Source organism: Rhipicephalus microplus, chromosome X, assembly GCF_043290135.1.
Source record: "Rhipicephalus microplus isolate Deutch F79 chromosome X, USDA_Rmic, whole genome shotgun sequence".
Lineage (NCBI taxonomy): Eukaryota > Metazoa > Arthropoda > Arachnida > Ixodida > Ixodidae > Rhipicephalus > Rhipicephalus microplus.
Window position 1 is genome coordinate 279,411,930 of NC_134710.1, and position 16,341 is coordinate 279,428,270.

The 16,341-nt window shown below is 46.2% G+C and overlaps 1 protein-coding gene across 1 annotated transcript in view; it reads left to right on the forward strand.

The window, feature by feature from the left end:
* Positions 1–16,341, forward strand: part of Sap-r (prosaposin) — a 207,916-nt gene that overhangs the window by 105,367 nt on the left and 86,208 nt on the right. Inside the window, exons 28-29 of the mRNA XM_037418579.2 lie at positions 2,788–2,953; positions 4,623–4,753. Of these exons, the coding sequence (XP_037274476.1) occupies positions 2,788–2,953; positions 4,623–4,753 (297 nt within the window). The remainder of the gene's footprint in view (positions 1–2,787; positions 2,954–4,622; positions 4,754–16,341) is intronic.

The window sequence follows — 16,341 nt, forward strand, 5'->3', positions numbered from 1 at the left end:
CCTCATTAGCCGACACTTTGGCCCGAAAAAAGTTGCTGATTTTATTCTGCATTACATTCCGCTTGCCTATGATCATATGATGTGTGCCGATTTTGGTTAACACCATGCTGCCATTGTATTTTGATAACAATCATCATTGCACGTGTCAACTTCGAGCTTGTTGGCTGTGTAGGCACTGCCTCTGACCTCGGTGTCTGAGTCGCCTGAATCGTCCATAACTTGTCGAATGATTTCCTCATTCGTCGATTCCGCACACAGATCGAGGTCTTTCTCAGCATCGGCGAAACCCTCAAAAGTTATCTTGACTGGAGTTTAAACACCGGCAGTGCAAATATCGTTGAAAGGAACGTTAGTTCGTCCCACACGCTGTCATCTCGGGGCGCCATGGTCGTCTCGGCGTTGAATGTGAAGCCCACACAGCAAGAACAGTTCTGAAGTGTCTTGCGTAACCGCCTTCCACGAGTCGGCAAACATGTCGACAGCTGGCCTGAGGTCAACAGTGTAGCTTTTCCCGCTGTTGGAGCACAGCACCATGCGGCTAAGCATGTGTGATTTATAAAGATGCTTCAAGTTGCGAATCGCACCTTGTTATATCGGCTGCAGGATTGCTGTGGTGTTTGGTGGCATAAATTCAACCTGTTCAGCCTTTAGTCCCTTGATGTGGCCGTGCACAGCGCAGTTATCGACAAACAGCAGCACTTTTCAAAGTTGCTGCCCAAACCTTCTTTTCAGCTTGTGCATGTACATTTCAAATAGCTGCTGCGTCACCTATGCCTTCTTGTTGACTTCGTAGAAAACAGGCAGAATCACTGCCCCCTTGAAACATCTTGGAGGCTTTGACTTCCCTATCACAAGCAACGGAAGCTTCTCGCTACCTGACACGTTGCTGCCAATGAGGACAGTGAGCTGCTCCTTGCTATGCTTGCTGCCGTGGCAAGGGTCACCAGCAAATGCAAGCGTTTTCTCTGGCAGAGGCTTGTAAAACAGTCCGTTTTCATTCCAGTTGAAAATAGTCTGGTAGAAACTGGTGAAGCAAGAACTGCTGTCTTCCATTCTGATATTCAGCGATTAAGGAATCATATTGCTTTCCCGGCATATCTTCTTGAATTTCAAGTCATTGCAGCTCTTGAGAAATTGTGAAGCCATCCATCACTGATCTTGAAATCCTTCACGTTCATCTGAAGCGTGAAAACCTTCGCCTTCTGCTTCAGGATGTCGCCTGACACTGGGATTTTCTTGGTGATCATGGCATTGAGCCACACGATGAGTGCTTCCTCGAGCTTTGGGTAAACACCCTGTCCTGCATTTTTCTTTGCAGCCCTGCTTGATTTGGCAGCCAGTTCTGAGATCTTCGTCTTGTTCTTCATGAAGTCCGAAATAGTTTGCTTAGAAATTCCGAACTCCCTCCCCACTTCTGCTCTGCAATTGGCTGCTTTGGACTTGTTTAATGATGGCAGCTTTCTTTTACATTGTAAGCCTACGAGGGGGATTTGCGCGCTTCAAAGATGAGCATGAAGACTAAGGAGCAGTTCGTGCCGTCACAAACGTCAAATTCGTTTGATGAAAAGGCAGCACCAAATTAGCTAAAAACTCGATGAATGCAGGCGCTCGGGAAATGTTATCTCTGAAGATAACGTGCAGCAGCACACATTCTACCGCAGAGCTGACAGAACAACTTGTGAACGAACACAGTGATGTGGTCTGACTGGGCAATGGCTGGCAACGAATTGGAATGCGCTATATTGCGGCAATCGTGGTTTCAAGAGTACAGCAGCCGCGGTGTGGTAGGCATTGTGCCGCTGGCTACTCTGGACCACACCTGCAAGGCTTAAGGTCTCTATATAAGACCTTCACAATGCCGAGTTGGGTTCGAGGCCAAAACAAACCAAATAGCGGTGTTGGGGGTGACTTCGAATCCATGGCTAGCGGTAAGAAGTCTGGAAAATCAGATGGCGAAAGCTATAAGCGACCAGAATTCTGAACTTTTTAATACATTGACTCTATGGAGAACTTGACTGTGCTGGGGATGAGTCCGGGAAATCGGGCATGTCCGGATTTTCGGGCTTCTGGGAAATCAGTCGTCGACTGTACACTGTAATTCATGAGTTACCTCTATGCAACTGTGTCGAGTCTCCTGTATGCTAAAAAAGCCTGTCAACAAATATCTCGGCCATCCTGTGGTTGTGATTTCTAATGTTCACCTTGGGTTCATAGCGAGAAAATTGAATGAGGACAAAGAAACTGATAAAAGCATGGTTCCTATTTCTTTGTCATCCACATTCAACATTTGCACTGTACACCTAAGGTTGTATATCATCAACTAGCAAAGCCACTCTGGTAAGTCTGCCACCAAGCCACAGAAATAAATTTCAGTTATTTCAAGTTAGTATTTCGTTTTACTTATTTCAAGTTAGTATTTGGTTTTGTGTAGATTTGCAAGTGCACGCTTGTTTTATGTGGGTTTTCATGCGAGACAATGGCAATATTATTGTTCCTTTCTTCCAGTGCCTATGGGGGCTTCTAGAACTTCTTTGGTAACCAACAGTGTGTCTTGGAATGTGCAATATTGACTGCCAAAATAATTGGCAGCTCATAGGTCATAGGTGAAATTTGTGCCAGCCATGTTAGTGACTTCTGCTGCTGTGTTCTTGTTCTGTGGCACAAAATTGCCTTACTTTTACAGCCTTCAGGCTAACTACATTAGCTTGCACGACCTTGTCCGCACCATTTGTGTCTCATTTTGTGGTAAAACTGGTCATGTTCTTTTTGTGCTGGTTAATGGCACAGGAGGAGGTGAAGAAACTCTTGGACAGTGTGTGCACACTACTGCCGGAGTCGCTGAAGCAAACATGCATGGACACAGTCAACACTTACTATGACCAGCTGGTGCAGCTCATTGTACAGGGATTTACACCTGAAGAAGTCTGTGAACAACTCTCCCTGTGTACTTCTGGTGAGCCAATTTTCCTGGTGGTTGTTCAGGCTTATTCAGTTAAATGATTGATTTATTTGCTTATTTGTTGATTTAAATGTTTCTACCTTACCTGTATTTATTAAAAGTAAGTTTAATAGAAGCAATGAATGCGATAGCATCAACTTCGATAGGCATCTACCCTCTACCCCCCATCCGTAAGGCAAAGCACACGTGGGAGATAGAGGTGCGTGTTGCGGCGACCTGGGTGCGAAGCACGGACAGCTTTTTTTTCTTGCTTGAGTTTTCATATATATATATATATATATATATATATATATATAATAGACGCATACATATACATATACGATGCATGACACCGATGCCGACCAATCGAGAGTGTCCATATGATTGCTATCGCAAAAAATTAAGTAATATTTAAATATTTAAATCTCGTACCTTTATACGAACTGCTGCTTTTGGGACAGTTATATGTGGCTGTGGTTACTTCTATAATGCACTACTCGGCTTTACTGGTTTAGTCTCACTTCTGGCACAAGTGCTAGTATTTTAAATATGTAAGCTATTTTTCAGTGAGTTGGATAAGTAATCATTTTTTGTTTGTTTCTTGCAATATATGATGGCTGTTGTTTTTCAAGCACCTCTTGGTAGTAAGTAATCAATAATTGGCCCCTTATTTGCATGTAATCTGCAAATGTCGTCGAAAGACGATAGTCTTGCATGTGGAGAGTGAACAAAAACATTTGTTTGATGTTCTGCGCAAGAAAATTGGTAAATGGTATTCCGGAAACGCTCGTTAGAGTGCCTCGAGCGTGCAGCGGAGGCGAACGAGCGTATCAAGTCACGTAACACGTGAGACATGAGCGCCATCTGTCTTTTTTGAAAAACAAAGCGCGTGGCCCTGAGACGGGCGTGTGCACCCGTCTCAGAGTTGCTAAGGTGTAGAACGCAAGGCGACGGGTAGGTGCCACCACCGCGTCGTCTTAGCAAAACGTTGGAAACACTCGCGTCTTCGTGCAAGCGTTGCATGGTCAGCGCAGCGTGATAAGCGCTACGGTCCTTATAATTACTTATATATGCCTTTTCTAGTAAAAGACGAACATGCAGAGTATATATACATGTTATGGTGCCTCAGATATGTGCAGTAATTGCTTTTTAATTGACAATCGCACACAAATGAACGCTGATTCTTGAGCAACATTCGTGGGCGCTGTGGATGGGGTCGGCCGTTCGGGGTATCGGCTAGTGCTGCTTAGAGTACCCGGTTCGCGGTAACGGTGGACCAACAGACGAATGTACAGGCAGACTGAACAAAGTTTTTGCGTTGAAGGTCTCCAAGAAAGACTGTCGTCTTTAATATTTATGAAACGCTTCAGCCATGTTTTGAACTCTGAGAATGGTATGACACACCTTGCCATCTTCCCCTGAAACACCAATGGCTGCCCCAAACTAGCATTTCTCATGCTCAGTATGCAATTATGACTGGTTTTCTCTGACAGGTAAAAAGTCACTTCTAATGCTGTCAGGCTTTTGTTATTGTATCAAATCTTGCATACCATGCTTTTTCATATAATAAGTGGAACATTTCTTGTACACTAAAAAGATAATTAATATAGCTCAACCTACTCTTTTTTTAATATTTGGATTAAATATGCTTTTGCATTTTGTCCTAATACTGAGCCTTCTACAGTTTTAGCAAAGAAAGCTGGGATGCCTCCTGTCTCAAGTGTTCCTTCTAAGAAGGCCACAGATGATGTTTGTGACATCTGCAAAGTCGTGGTGAAGTTTGTCTATGATGAACTACAGGACAACAAGACCGAGGTTAGTTGCTGGGCTTAACTAGTCTTTTACTTTGCTTGTTCTTTTTTTATGCTGCTATTGCTACTTATAACAAATCATGGTAGAGCTGCTTGTACAGTCGAGCCCTCTTATAACGAACCTGAGTGTGACATGGCATCTGTTCGCTGTATCTCGAAGTTCGTAGTAAATGAAACACGTCTTTAAAAAAAAGTTGCGAGTGAAAACACAAATTTTTTTTTCCTGTCCCTGACGCACGTGTTTCGAAGAGCAAAAACGATAAGGGCGGTCTCGAGTTCATTTAAAATGGCTGGGTGCTCGTTCGCCGAGGCCCGTGGCAATATCTGCATGAGGCACTGGCCCCAAAGTTTCATCGTTCTCGCAATCCAGTTCCTCCAAATAGCTCTCGTCACATACTTCATTCACAATGCCCCAATCAGCGCATGGTTCCGCAGTGTCGGCATCATCATCGGCCGTAATTAAATCATCACAACAGATGTCCCATCTGCTCCCCCAGGTCAGAGTCGACGATCCGCTGCCACAAATCGCTGCTGCAGTAATCCTGTTCGGAAGCTTCAGACTCGGCATCGGGACCGACGTCGAGGAAGTCGGCCTCGCGAAAACAGTTTCTTGAGCATGTAGCCGTCACCACCGCCCACGAATTTTCACTACCTCCTCAGCTGAATGCCGGAACCCTGACGCGGCAAGTTGGCTTCCAGATGGTCAACAGCTTCTAAAGTAAAGCCTTTTGCTTTACGCTGTCTTTTAGTGACCAAATTTTCGTGCCGCCAAAGCTAGTCATCAATTTCCTTTGAGCCGACGTAGTGACAACTGTCATGCTGCACCTGTATCAGGAACATCCACACTACACGTCCGGAAACGCACGTTATAGTGATCCTGCGTGGATTAACAACTAATTCTGACTTGCGGTTACCGTCATCATAGAAGCTACACATTAATTCCCGAACCAACGAACTCACCGCTTTCTTTACATCCACACCGGGCACATGTGAACAAAATAAAAACTAACAAAAAACTATTCCATGAATCCTGAAAACTCGCAAAGAATATTCGTGCGTCTCCGTGCTCACTCAAAATTCGTTTCTAATGCCGCTCTTACTCGACAAACGCTCCTAGGCATGTCGTCACGCAACTGCACAGCGCTTATCTTTAAAACCAAAACATACAAAGCTTAAGAAATAAAGAAAACTTAGCACTTGTTGCCTAAACGCTAGCTCCTAGCCGAAATTTTTACAAGACCATGTTTACAAAACCAAAACTGAAATAAACAGTCAAAACAAAAGTTTAAAGCAAAACAATCAAGTTAGCAAGCGACCAACTCTCAAAAGCTAAGGGCTGTTCGCTCGTTTTTCAGTCGTACGCGTGGTGGTCGCACTCTCTGGGCCTTTCTTATGGAATCGGGACTACAGTAATCGCGAAAGCAATTCGCTTCGCCTCCGAACCCCACTAAGCCTTTCAATGGTGCACAGAGTCCTTCGCCTCGTTCGGCTACATTTTGAGGACCACTGACTTTGTACTTCCGCGCCCCGTCAAACCTCCCATGGATGGGACAAGGGGAAGTCAACTGCCTTCTGTCTGCATTTTGGCCCAATGCGCCCTTCTTTTTCTCCTTGTTCAGTGGCTCGAACACATGCAAACCAACTTCGGCGTGGATGACAAAGACCTAATTCTGCTTACCGTATAAATCGGAATACAAGTCGAGATATTTTCAATAAAACAATGAGCTAAAGTCGCCCCTCATCTTACATAGCGGTGTCTAGCCGACAGTGCACTGCTGCCTGGCAACATGTGGCTTGCATGTGCATGAGAAGGTGAACACGGCCATATTCGCGTTCAAATGTAATAGCAGGTTGTTTTTTTTTTTTTTTCTCTCTTGTATGTTTTTTTTGTGTTCATGGTTTGCCTCTGATCTGTTCCAAGTTCTCGCTCCGCTTGACATTGTGTTTCTTTTCTAGTGGTCTTTTTTTCGTTCACTGAATATGAGTAGTGGTACGAGAAGGCAGTACTGAGCTGCGTTTAAACTAGAGGGTGTTGAGTTCGCAGAAGCGAATGGGAATATGGCTGCTCAGCACCGCCCCCGCAGGGGCGCCTGCGCAAGTAGGCGTTTGGTGTGTAGCGACACCACGGACCCGAGCTAACGGGGGAGTTTCTACTCCCTCCCACGCCTAGCCGTGCGTGGCTTTGCCGTGCCCGGGGAAAAGGGGATCCTGGGGGTTGAGCTCACGCTGGGTGATTGGACCTTTAAGGCCCCCCGGCAGAGGCAACACACCCCTTTGGCCCCGGCTTCACGTAGACGGCACCCCTGGGCTGACCCACCCAGGGGAAATCGGCAGTCGCCTTTTCCTATCTCTCTCTCCCTACATCTTCGTCTTTATCTCTTACTGTTTATCTGTCCTGTCTTCTACTCTCTTCCGTTTACTTCCAAACTTCCTGGCGGCTAGGGTTAACCCTGTGCAAATAGCCTACCTTGGTCTAGGCGCATTGGGTTATAGTGGCGTTGTACGGCTGGCGTCTGCAGGTTTCAGCATCCGCAAACTTGTAGCGTCCCCTCGTTGGGCTCCGTGGTGGGTGGCCGCCAACGCTGCTGAACAAAAATAAGACAGGCATGCACAGAGCATTCCCCTTACTATCTGATCGTACCGGCTTAAAGCGGGTACGCACCGATGATATAAACTTTTTTAACCAGCCCAAAGAAACATATCCTCACTATCATGTTATCCACTGTGAAAAAACTGAAAAGCAAGCCAGAACCGTCTCTCCTTTCCTGGTTTCTAAGTGTCTTACCGAAACTCTTGGCACAGGATACAAGGTAACCAAAATGGCTAGTGGAGACCTTCTCCTCGAAATCCGTGACAAAGAACAATTTGAAAAGCTAGACCGTCTTTCAGATTTCGGTGGCATACCAATAACCATAACACCACATAGATCGATGAACACAACTCGCGGAGTGGTATCTGACATGGACTTACTTGGCTTGACTGAGACTGAACTTTTGGAGGGGTGGAAGAGCCAAAATGTCACTAATGTGCAGAGAATCATTATTAGAAGAGATAATAAGGAAACACCGACGAAACACCTAATACTCACATTTGCATCCAGTAAACTACCGGAATCTATTCAAACAGGGTACACAAAGACATCTATCAGGCCGTACATACCAAACCCTCGTCGTTGCTTCCAATGCCAGAGGTATGGCCATGGCTCTAAAACCTGTCGTGGTCGCCAGACTTGTGCGCAATGTGGAGTCCTAGGCCACGTGTCTGAGAACTGCAAACAACCGCCACACTGTGTAAACTGCGAAGGAAACCATGCCGCATACTCACGCTCCTGCACATACTGGAAAAAAGAAAAAGAAATAATTACGTTGAAGGTGAAGGAGAACATTACATTTAAGGAAGCACGGCGAAGAGTCGCTCCATTCTATGGAGCTACATACGCTGATGCGGCGCGTCAGGGGGCACCGCTGCACCAGCCCTCGCCACTCCTTCGGCCCGCACATACCGAGCCGGAGGTTGTGGCACCTGCCCCCAAGGCGGTTGTAGCCCAGGCTACACCGCCTACTCCCAAACAAAGACCGGAGACTCCAGAGTCCTCGGGTCTCAAGGCCTCACCTCACCAGGCGAGGCCCGAAATTCGAACTAGCAGCCCGCACGTGCGGGCATCCAGTGCCTCCGAGGAGGCAATGGATACGTCGGTCCCCGTGGTGCCGAAAGAGCGGCGTGGCTCCTTGGAGCGCGCCAAGAAAACAAAAAAGCCGATAACAGGGCCTGGTGACGGCCCTGTTAAGTGAACTCAAACTACCTGTCTAAACAGCCACTCGCTTTTTGTATACACAGCACTATTTTACATTCACCATGAACACTCAAATTATACAATGGAACGTCAGGGGCCTTCTCAGAAACCTTGACGACATCCAAGAGCTCTTACACGAACACTCTCCAAAAGTGCTGTGTGTACAAGAAACACACCTTAACTCAAAACACACAAACTTTCTTCGTAAATACGTTATTTTCCGAAAGGACCCGTTGATGCTATGACATCATCCGGAGGTGTTGCCATCATAGTGAATCAAGGAATAGCATGCACACACTTACAACTCCAAACACCCCTTGAGGCAGTGGCTGTTCGAGCGGTTCTTTTTGATAAACTGATCACAATCTGCAGTATTTACATTCCTCCTAGCTATCAGCTCCAAAAACGCGATTTACACTCTCTAATTGATGAACTTCCAGAGCCTTATGTTCTCCTTGGAGACTTTAATGCGCATAGCAGGTTATGGGGTGACTCTCGGTATGACGCGCGAGGTCGACTGATCGAACAGTTCCTTATCTCGTCGAGCGCGTGTCTCCTAAATCGAAAAGAACCAACCTATTATAACCTGGCTAATAACACCTACTCCTCCATAGACCTGAGCATAGTATCTCCATCTCTTGTGCTTCTACTCCAGTGGAAAGTCGTCAGTAATCTGTACGGAAGTGACCACTTCCCCGTAGTTTTGAGCACAACGACAGTAACTGAGTGTCCACCACGTGTTCCCAAGTGGCTCATAAACAGAACCGACTGGGAACAGTTTCATACTATCGCTTGTCTAGGTTGGAATGACATCTGTACTTTGAACATTGATGTTGCTGTGAACTACTTCACAACGTTTTTGATTGATGCTGCAACAAAATGCATCCCACAAACAAATGGACACCCTGGAAAACGGCGTGTGCCATGGTGGAACTCTGAATGCCGAAACGCGCGCTAACAGCAAAACAGAGCTTGGAGGCTGCTTCGGAACTCACCGACAGCCGAAAATCTTGACACCTTCAAGAAAATAGTCTCAAGGCAGGAGAACGCGTCGGCAGGCCAGAAGAGAAAGCTGGCAGAAGTTTTTGTCAGGGATCAATTCATACACACAGGAAGCTAAAATCTGGAACATGGTCGGTAGGATAGCAGGAAAACAAGCAAACGCACTTCCACTCGTAAACACTCAGGGTGACACCTTGGAAGATCAGGCAAACTTCCTCGGTGCACACTTCGAACAGGTGTCCAGCTCATCCCACTATACTGACACTTTCCAAAAATACAGAACAAGAATAGAAAAGCAGAAACTCGAACACAAATGCACTAGATACGAGGCATATAATCAAGCGTTCAGTCTAGCTGAGCTGCGAATGTCTCTAAACTCCTGCAGTACTTCTGCCCCAGGTTCTGACCGTGTCGTTTATGAAATGTTAAAAAACCTACCGATCGAAACTCGAAAAACCTTACTTTGTTTGTACAATGCTATCTGGTTTTCTGGCACTATCCCTAACTCCTGGAAAGAGGCTATTATAATTCCCATTTTGAAAGAGGGCAAGGACCCTTCTTTACCTTCGAGTTATAGGCCTATTGCACTCACAAGCTGCTTGTGCAAAATCTTCGAAAAAATGATAAACTGCAGACTTGTACATTTCCTTGAAACAAACAATTTGCTCGACCCATTTCAGTGCGGGTTTCGAGAAAGTAGATCCACCACAGACCACCTTGTTCGTATCGAGGCACAGATCAGGGACGCCTTCGTCCATAAACAATATTTTCTCTCTGTATTCCTCGATATCGAAAAGGCTTATGATACTACATGGCGTTTCGGAATTCTAAGAGACCTGTCCCACCTTGGCGTGCGCGGAAGAATGTTCCACATAATCGAAAGTTACCTGTCAAACCGGACATTCCGTGTCCGAGTGGGCACGGCTCTTTCCCAAACATTCGTCCAGGAAACAGGCGTGCCACAAGGTGGTGTACTTAGCTGCACACTTTTTCTCATCAAGATGAATTCCTTGCACTTGTCCATCCCTCGCAATATGTTTTATTGTACATATGTCGACGACGTCCAGCTTGGCTTTAGATCTTGCAACCTGGTAATGTGTGAGCGACAGGTTCAGTTAGGTTTAAACAAGGTCTCCAAATGGGCAGAGGAAAGCGGATTCCGTCTGAACCCACAAAAAAGCATGTGTGTCTTGTTCTCCCGAAAGAGAGGCATGCACTCAGAACCCGACATTGGACTGAACGGTCAACGTCTGTCTGTTAATGCGGAGCATAAATTCTTAGGATTAATCTTGGACAACAAGTTGACCTTCGTACCCCACATCAAGTATTTAAAAACAAAATGTTTAAAAGCCATGAATGTTTTAAAAGTGTTGTCACGTACTACGTGGGGTAGTGACAGGCAATGTCTCATGAATGTGTATCGAAGCCTCATTCGCACCCGCTTAGATTATGGGGCCATTGTTTATCAGTCTGCAACACAAAGTGCTTTGAAGATGCTGGACCCCGTGCACCATTTGGACATCCGCCTTTCTACGGGTGCTTTTCGCATTAGCCCCGTAGAAAGCCTTTATGTTGAGTCGAATGAGTGGTCGCTTCATCTGCAGAGAATTTACATGTCCTTTGTTTATTTCCTTAAGGTGAAAGCAGATAAGAAGCACCCCTCATACTCCACTATTATTGATTTGTCGAGCTCCATTCTGTTTCAAAACAGGCCTTCGATGAGGCAGCCCTTCTCAGTTCGCCTGAAAAGTCTAGCTGAGGAAACTGGAGTCTCACTTGAACATAGTTTAATGGCTCCTGTAGCATATCTGCCACCGTGGCAATGGCAAACTATAGACTGTGATGTGTCCTTTCTTGAAGTTACAAAACATGCGCCTATTGTCCATATCCGAACATACTTCCTGGAACTTCAACACAAATACACACATCCTGAGTTCTTTACAGATGCCTCCAAGTCCAACTCCTCTGTGTCCTACGCTGCTGTCGGCCCATCCTTTTCAGATGCTGGCCCTCTACATCCAGGCACAAGTATCTTCACAGCGGAAGCCTACGCGATACTTGTCGCGGCTAAACACATCAAGCAATTACAAATACAAAAAGCAGTAATTTATACAGACTCCCTCAGTGTAGTAACGGCTCTGCACACTCTCAAAAAACACAAGAACCCAGTCCTTGTCTCACTTTACTCCGTTTTATGCACACTATACACACTCAAACAACATGTTGTAGTGTGCTGGGTGCCAGGGCACCGTGAGATTCAAGGCAACGTGAGGGCGGATCAGCTCGCTGCATCCGTCCACAAAAGCACTGCCCCTACACCCATATCAATCCCGGCCGTTGATCTTAAGCCGTCTCTCAAACGAAACCTCAGAGTATACTGGCAGAGCAAGTGGGATACACACACACAAAACAAACTACACGTTATTAAGCCACACCTTGGTCATTGGCTGCCTGTATCGAAATCGCGTCATACAGAGGTAATACTAACGAGACTCAGGATAGGACACACATACACGACACACACACACCTTTTGTCCGGTGGCGATCCACCATTGTGTGACAGATGTGGTGAAGTATTGACAGTCCTTCACATTTTAATTGAGTGCAAACAATTGGACACTGTAAGAAAACAACACTTTCCATTACCCTACCGACAACATATACCTTTGCACCCTGCAATGTTCGTAGGTAGGGAACCGCTTTTTAGTCACAAATCATTGTTAGCGTTTTTTAAAGAAATTCATAGTTTTCACATCATATACCCGGGCATCCCGTAGCATGACCTCTCCAGAGAGGTTTTTGCTGCGGTGGTTACACAAGAAAGCACTTGCCTCACGGCCCTTGGACGCAAGGGTATGAACGAGTGAGGCACTTGTGCTAATGCCATACATATCCCCCATCGTCTTTTATTATCACCAACTTTTGTCATCTATTCACACCGCACACACCTTTCACGACATGGTCATGATTTTATTACTTGTATGTTTTTACCCGCCTTACCGCGAGGAATTTTATGGCCCTTATATAGCCGCTTATCACAATCATTGTCCATGTTTTTAGTAAGATGAACTGGCGCTCTTTGGCCGTGAAATGGCCCTTGCGCCATAAAACATCAAACATCATCATCATCAGCACCGCTTTGGTGTATCAGAAAAAAGCGTGCACTATTGGAGGGTGCAGAAAGGGAAGCTGCAGATGTGCAATCCTTGGAAAATGTCATTTTGTGGGCAAAATGCAGTTGATCTGCAGCTGGAGGATACACTAAGGAACTTTGTGTGGGAAGTTCATGCGTGTTCGCTGCCAGTGATCGTGGATACCATTCGCAAGAAAGCTGGGGAACGCGCTCGCGAAGCTGGGCTCACGAGAGAAGAGTTTCGTGCACCAAACTCTTGGGTGCTCTTGCCAAGCTCTTGCCAATGAAAAGTGGGCAGCGTTTATCTGAACCATCCATGTTAGTGCAGAGAAGCAGAGTCACACGTTTCTTGCTGTGTTTCCCTCCGCTGCATGCTTGGCCTTTCATATGCAGAGTCTTTTTCAGCAGCAGTTCATTAAAAAGGTCCTGTCTCGTCCGCATTATAAATGTCGGACGAAGCATAGTTTTTTAGTATGTCTGGCAAAGCAGACGACGCCCAAGTCGCTGCATCACTGGCGTCTGAAGCCGCAGACTCGCCGCACAACACTTTTCCCACAATGTCATGCCGGGCCTTAAAACGTGTCAGTTAACCTGTGCTTGCAACAAAGTTCTCAATGCCTATAATGCAAGTAATATTCAGTGCTTTTTGCTGTAACACACTTCCAGTGATAGGCATCTTCCTGCCGTGCATGTCAAGGAACCAAGTGTACAGTGCCTTTTCGAGATCCTTGTGTGCCAACGGCGTCAACTTCTTGCACTTTGTGGACGTTCCTGCAGAAATAGCACTGGTGCTCGGGTCCTTAGCCTTCAAAATTGTGGACAGCGTGCTGTTAAAGATGCCAAATTCTGCTGCGATGTCTCCTTTTTTTCTGCCGGTTGAAGCTTCGCTGATGCTTCGTGCCATTAGCTCAAGAGTAAGAAACTTGCGCCTTGCTGGCATGATGGCGCTGAGTCCTACACACGCGAGCACACAAGCACAAATGAAGCGCAATGATCGCCTCGGCAGCTTTGGTCACAGATGATCACATGATCTGGCATGGATATGTCTTGGCTGTGGCTCCGGCTTGGCAAAGTAGGACAGCGCCGCGTCGCAAGGCAGCCAGCCTCATCGTCATCACCACCAATCAATGGCGCTCTCTATAACTTTGTTAACAGCCGGTGCGGCGTGCAATGGCCGCACATTTTCGGTGAAACAAAGGGTCATCAACGTACGAAAAGTTGCACAGTTGGCGATGCGCTGACTTATAATCATCGAACAAATTTTCAATTCAAGTGCCACTGAGCGAAAGTTTCGTTAAAGCAAACACAAGCTCAAAAAATGTTTCATTGTAGCAAGAACTCTGAGGCATTGGCTTCTATGGCAAGCTGATGGGGAATAAGAAATACTTCTCATTGAAGCGGAAATTTCATTGAAGCAACGTTCATTGTAGTGGGGTTTGACTCTATACAGTTGAATCTTGATGATACGATTACGGTTTATGCGAATTTCGCTATACGAATTTTGAGGTTGGTTTGGATCGAATCATTATAGAAGATAGGCCGTTATTCCGTATTACACAAATGATTTCCCCAGCCACCGCAAATGATATGAATGCGTGATTGACCACTGCACGCATATGGTGTGATGCAGCTTGTCTGTGGGAGGAAGGCCCATTCACACTTGGCCTCATAGCGAGTGAGTGCACCAAAATTCATGGGAATTTCCCTCTCTTCGATGCCTAATACCTCGGTCACACGGGCACCCACAAACACCGTTTAACTACCTCGTCCTTGCAACGAGGGAGATACGGTTCGTGTCACACAGCCACCTTTACGCAAACTATTATTAATGGAGTATTTTGCAAGGGAAGTTCGACGATCTCCTTTTGCAGCGGAACGAGGTACTGTCGTCCCCAGTAGTCTGCAGGTAAGAAAAAATATTTGGAACCCTAAATTGCAGCAGTGAAAACAATAATACATGTTGGCAATAGGCAATTTGAAATGTTTCTTCGTAGCAGTACTCATTCATAACATGTGGTTCTTTCCATAAATGTATGCCTGCCAGAGTGCCGCTACTCTCCACTCTGATGCCCTCTGTGCCTTGCGAGTCAGGCCGGGATATTTCGTCCGTCCTTGTGTGCGATTGTTGTCACCATGTTTGCGTTTGCTTGTGAGAGGAATAACGAACACAGCTGCATCATCGTCACCATCTTAAGACACAGCATAGTATACAGAAGACAAAATGTGTGCTCGTGAGGCAACAAAACACTAGAACTTTCGAACACGAGCTAAAGAGCAACTAGTTGTTAAGCACGGCGCGATTGTAAATAAGCATAGCGTTTTGGCACAAGGCGGCCAGCGTCGCTGCCAGCATCGCTACATTTAGCGAATGTGTTTTCATTTGAAATAATGTTTACTGCTTTGTTCACATTAGACCTACTTTAATAGTGTAACTTAGGAGTGTGGCAGCTTGGGCTAGTTGGTACGGCATGACAATAGTTATAGCGTCCTCGTTTTGTTCTCGCGCTATAACTATCGTTTTAATAGTGTGTTTTTGTGAAAACTGCATAATGAAGATTTAGAAGAAAAGTAGCTAGAAATAAAATTGGAATATTTCTGTGAAAATCTAACAGCGCTGGCTGAGCCCCTCACCGTAACTGTTGCAATGTTGTCATTGCCTCGTGACGCTGCCACAACTCCATATCCGTCGAACTTCCTAAAGGAGATTTACGTTGACTGAGTTTAAGGGGGACGCGGCACTTGGAAGTCGAAAATCGGCCCCAAAATCGCATTTTCTTTCTCATCATTTTCACGTTCCCGATGCCCTTCCGCATCTATCAGCCATGTTTGGCTTCGAAATTACGCTTATTTCTCAAGTTATAACCCATAAAGAGAGCCACTTCGTGCAAGCGAACCCTTAAATTAAAGTGTAAAGTAGCCATACTTGAACCGCCGACTGTACGCAAACTACGTGCTCCGCCAGCGCCATTTTGGTCTTGTTGTAAAGATCACGTTTTTATCTTTTTTTCTTTTCCAGTAGACAACTATGTGCCCCTCGCACAAGCAAAAAAAAGCAAGGTCAAAACCATGCGCAGCGCGCGATTCCATTGGTTGCTTGACGCACGTGACTAAAATGGCACCTCCTGATTGGCCAGGGAAACTCGCTCGCAGTGTCTGCCGCCATTTTGAAAAAGTTTCGCCCTTGCGAAGGTGCTGTGACTTGTATCCCTAACGTGCTTGTGCGTCTTGCTGTGCCCAGCGGTGTGAAAAAGTTCCGTTTGCAGCATCATTTTGGCTTTTTATGGAAGAAAGGCAGAGGCAGAAATCCCACTGGTGCCGCTACTATGTCGCGGTAGCTAGCACTGACGATGTTTGATAACGCTGTCTTCATAACGCTGTCCTAACCGAAGACTGTTTCTCGTGCTTGTGCGGCGTGGACGCTGGCCGCCCGTGTACTGAAGATGTTATCGATCGAGGAGTGTGCAAGATGGCTTCCTCAGATAGCGGACACTCCATGGATTATGACCGTGCCGATGCTATCGGCAACAGTGAAGTGCGCATAGGCACGAGTCTCCCTGGCAGTACGCGCGATGTCGACTCCGGCCATGTGCGGGTAGGCGCTTATGTGATCAATGCCAGTGAAGTTCGCGACGCGCGCGCCCACGAGACAGCCACAACGCTTGAG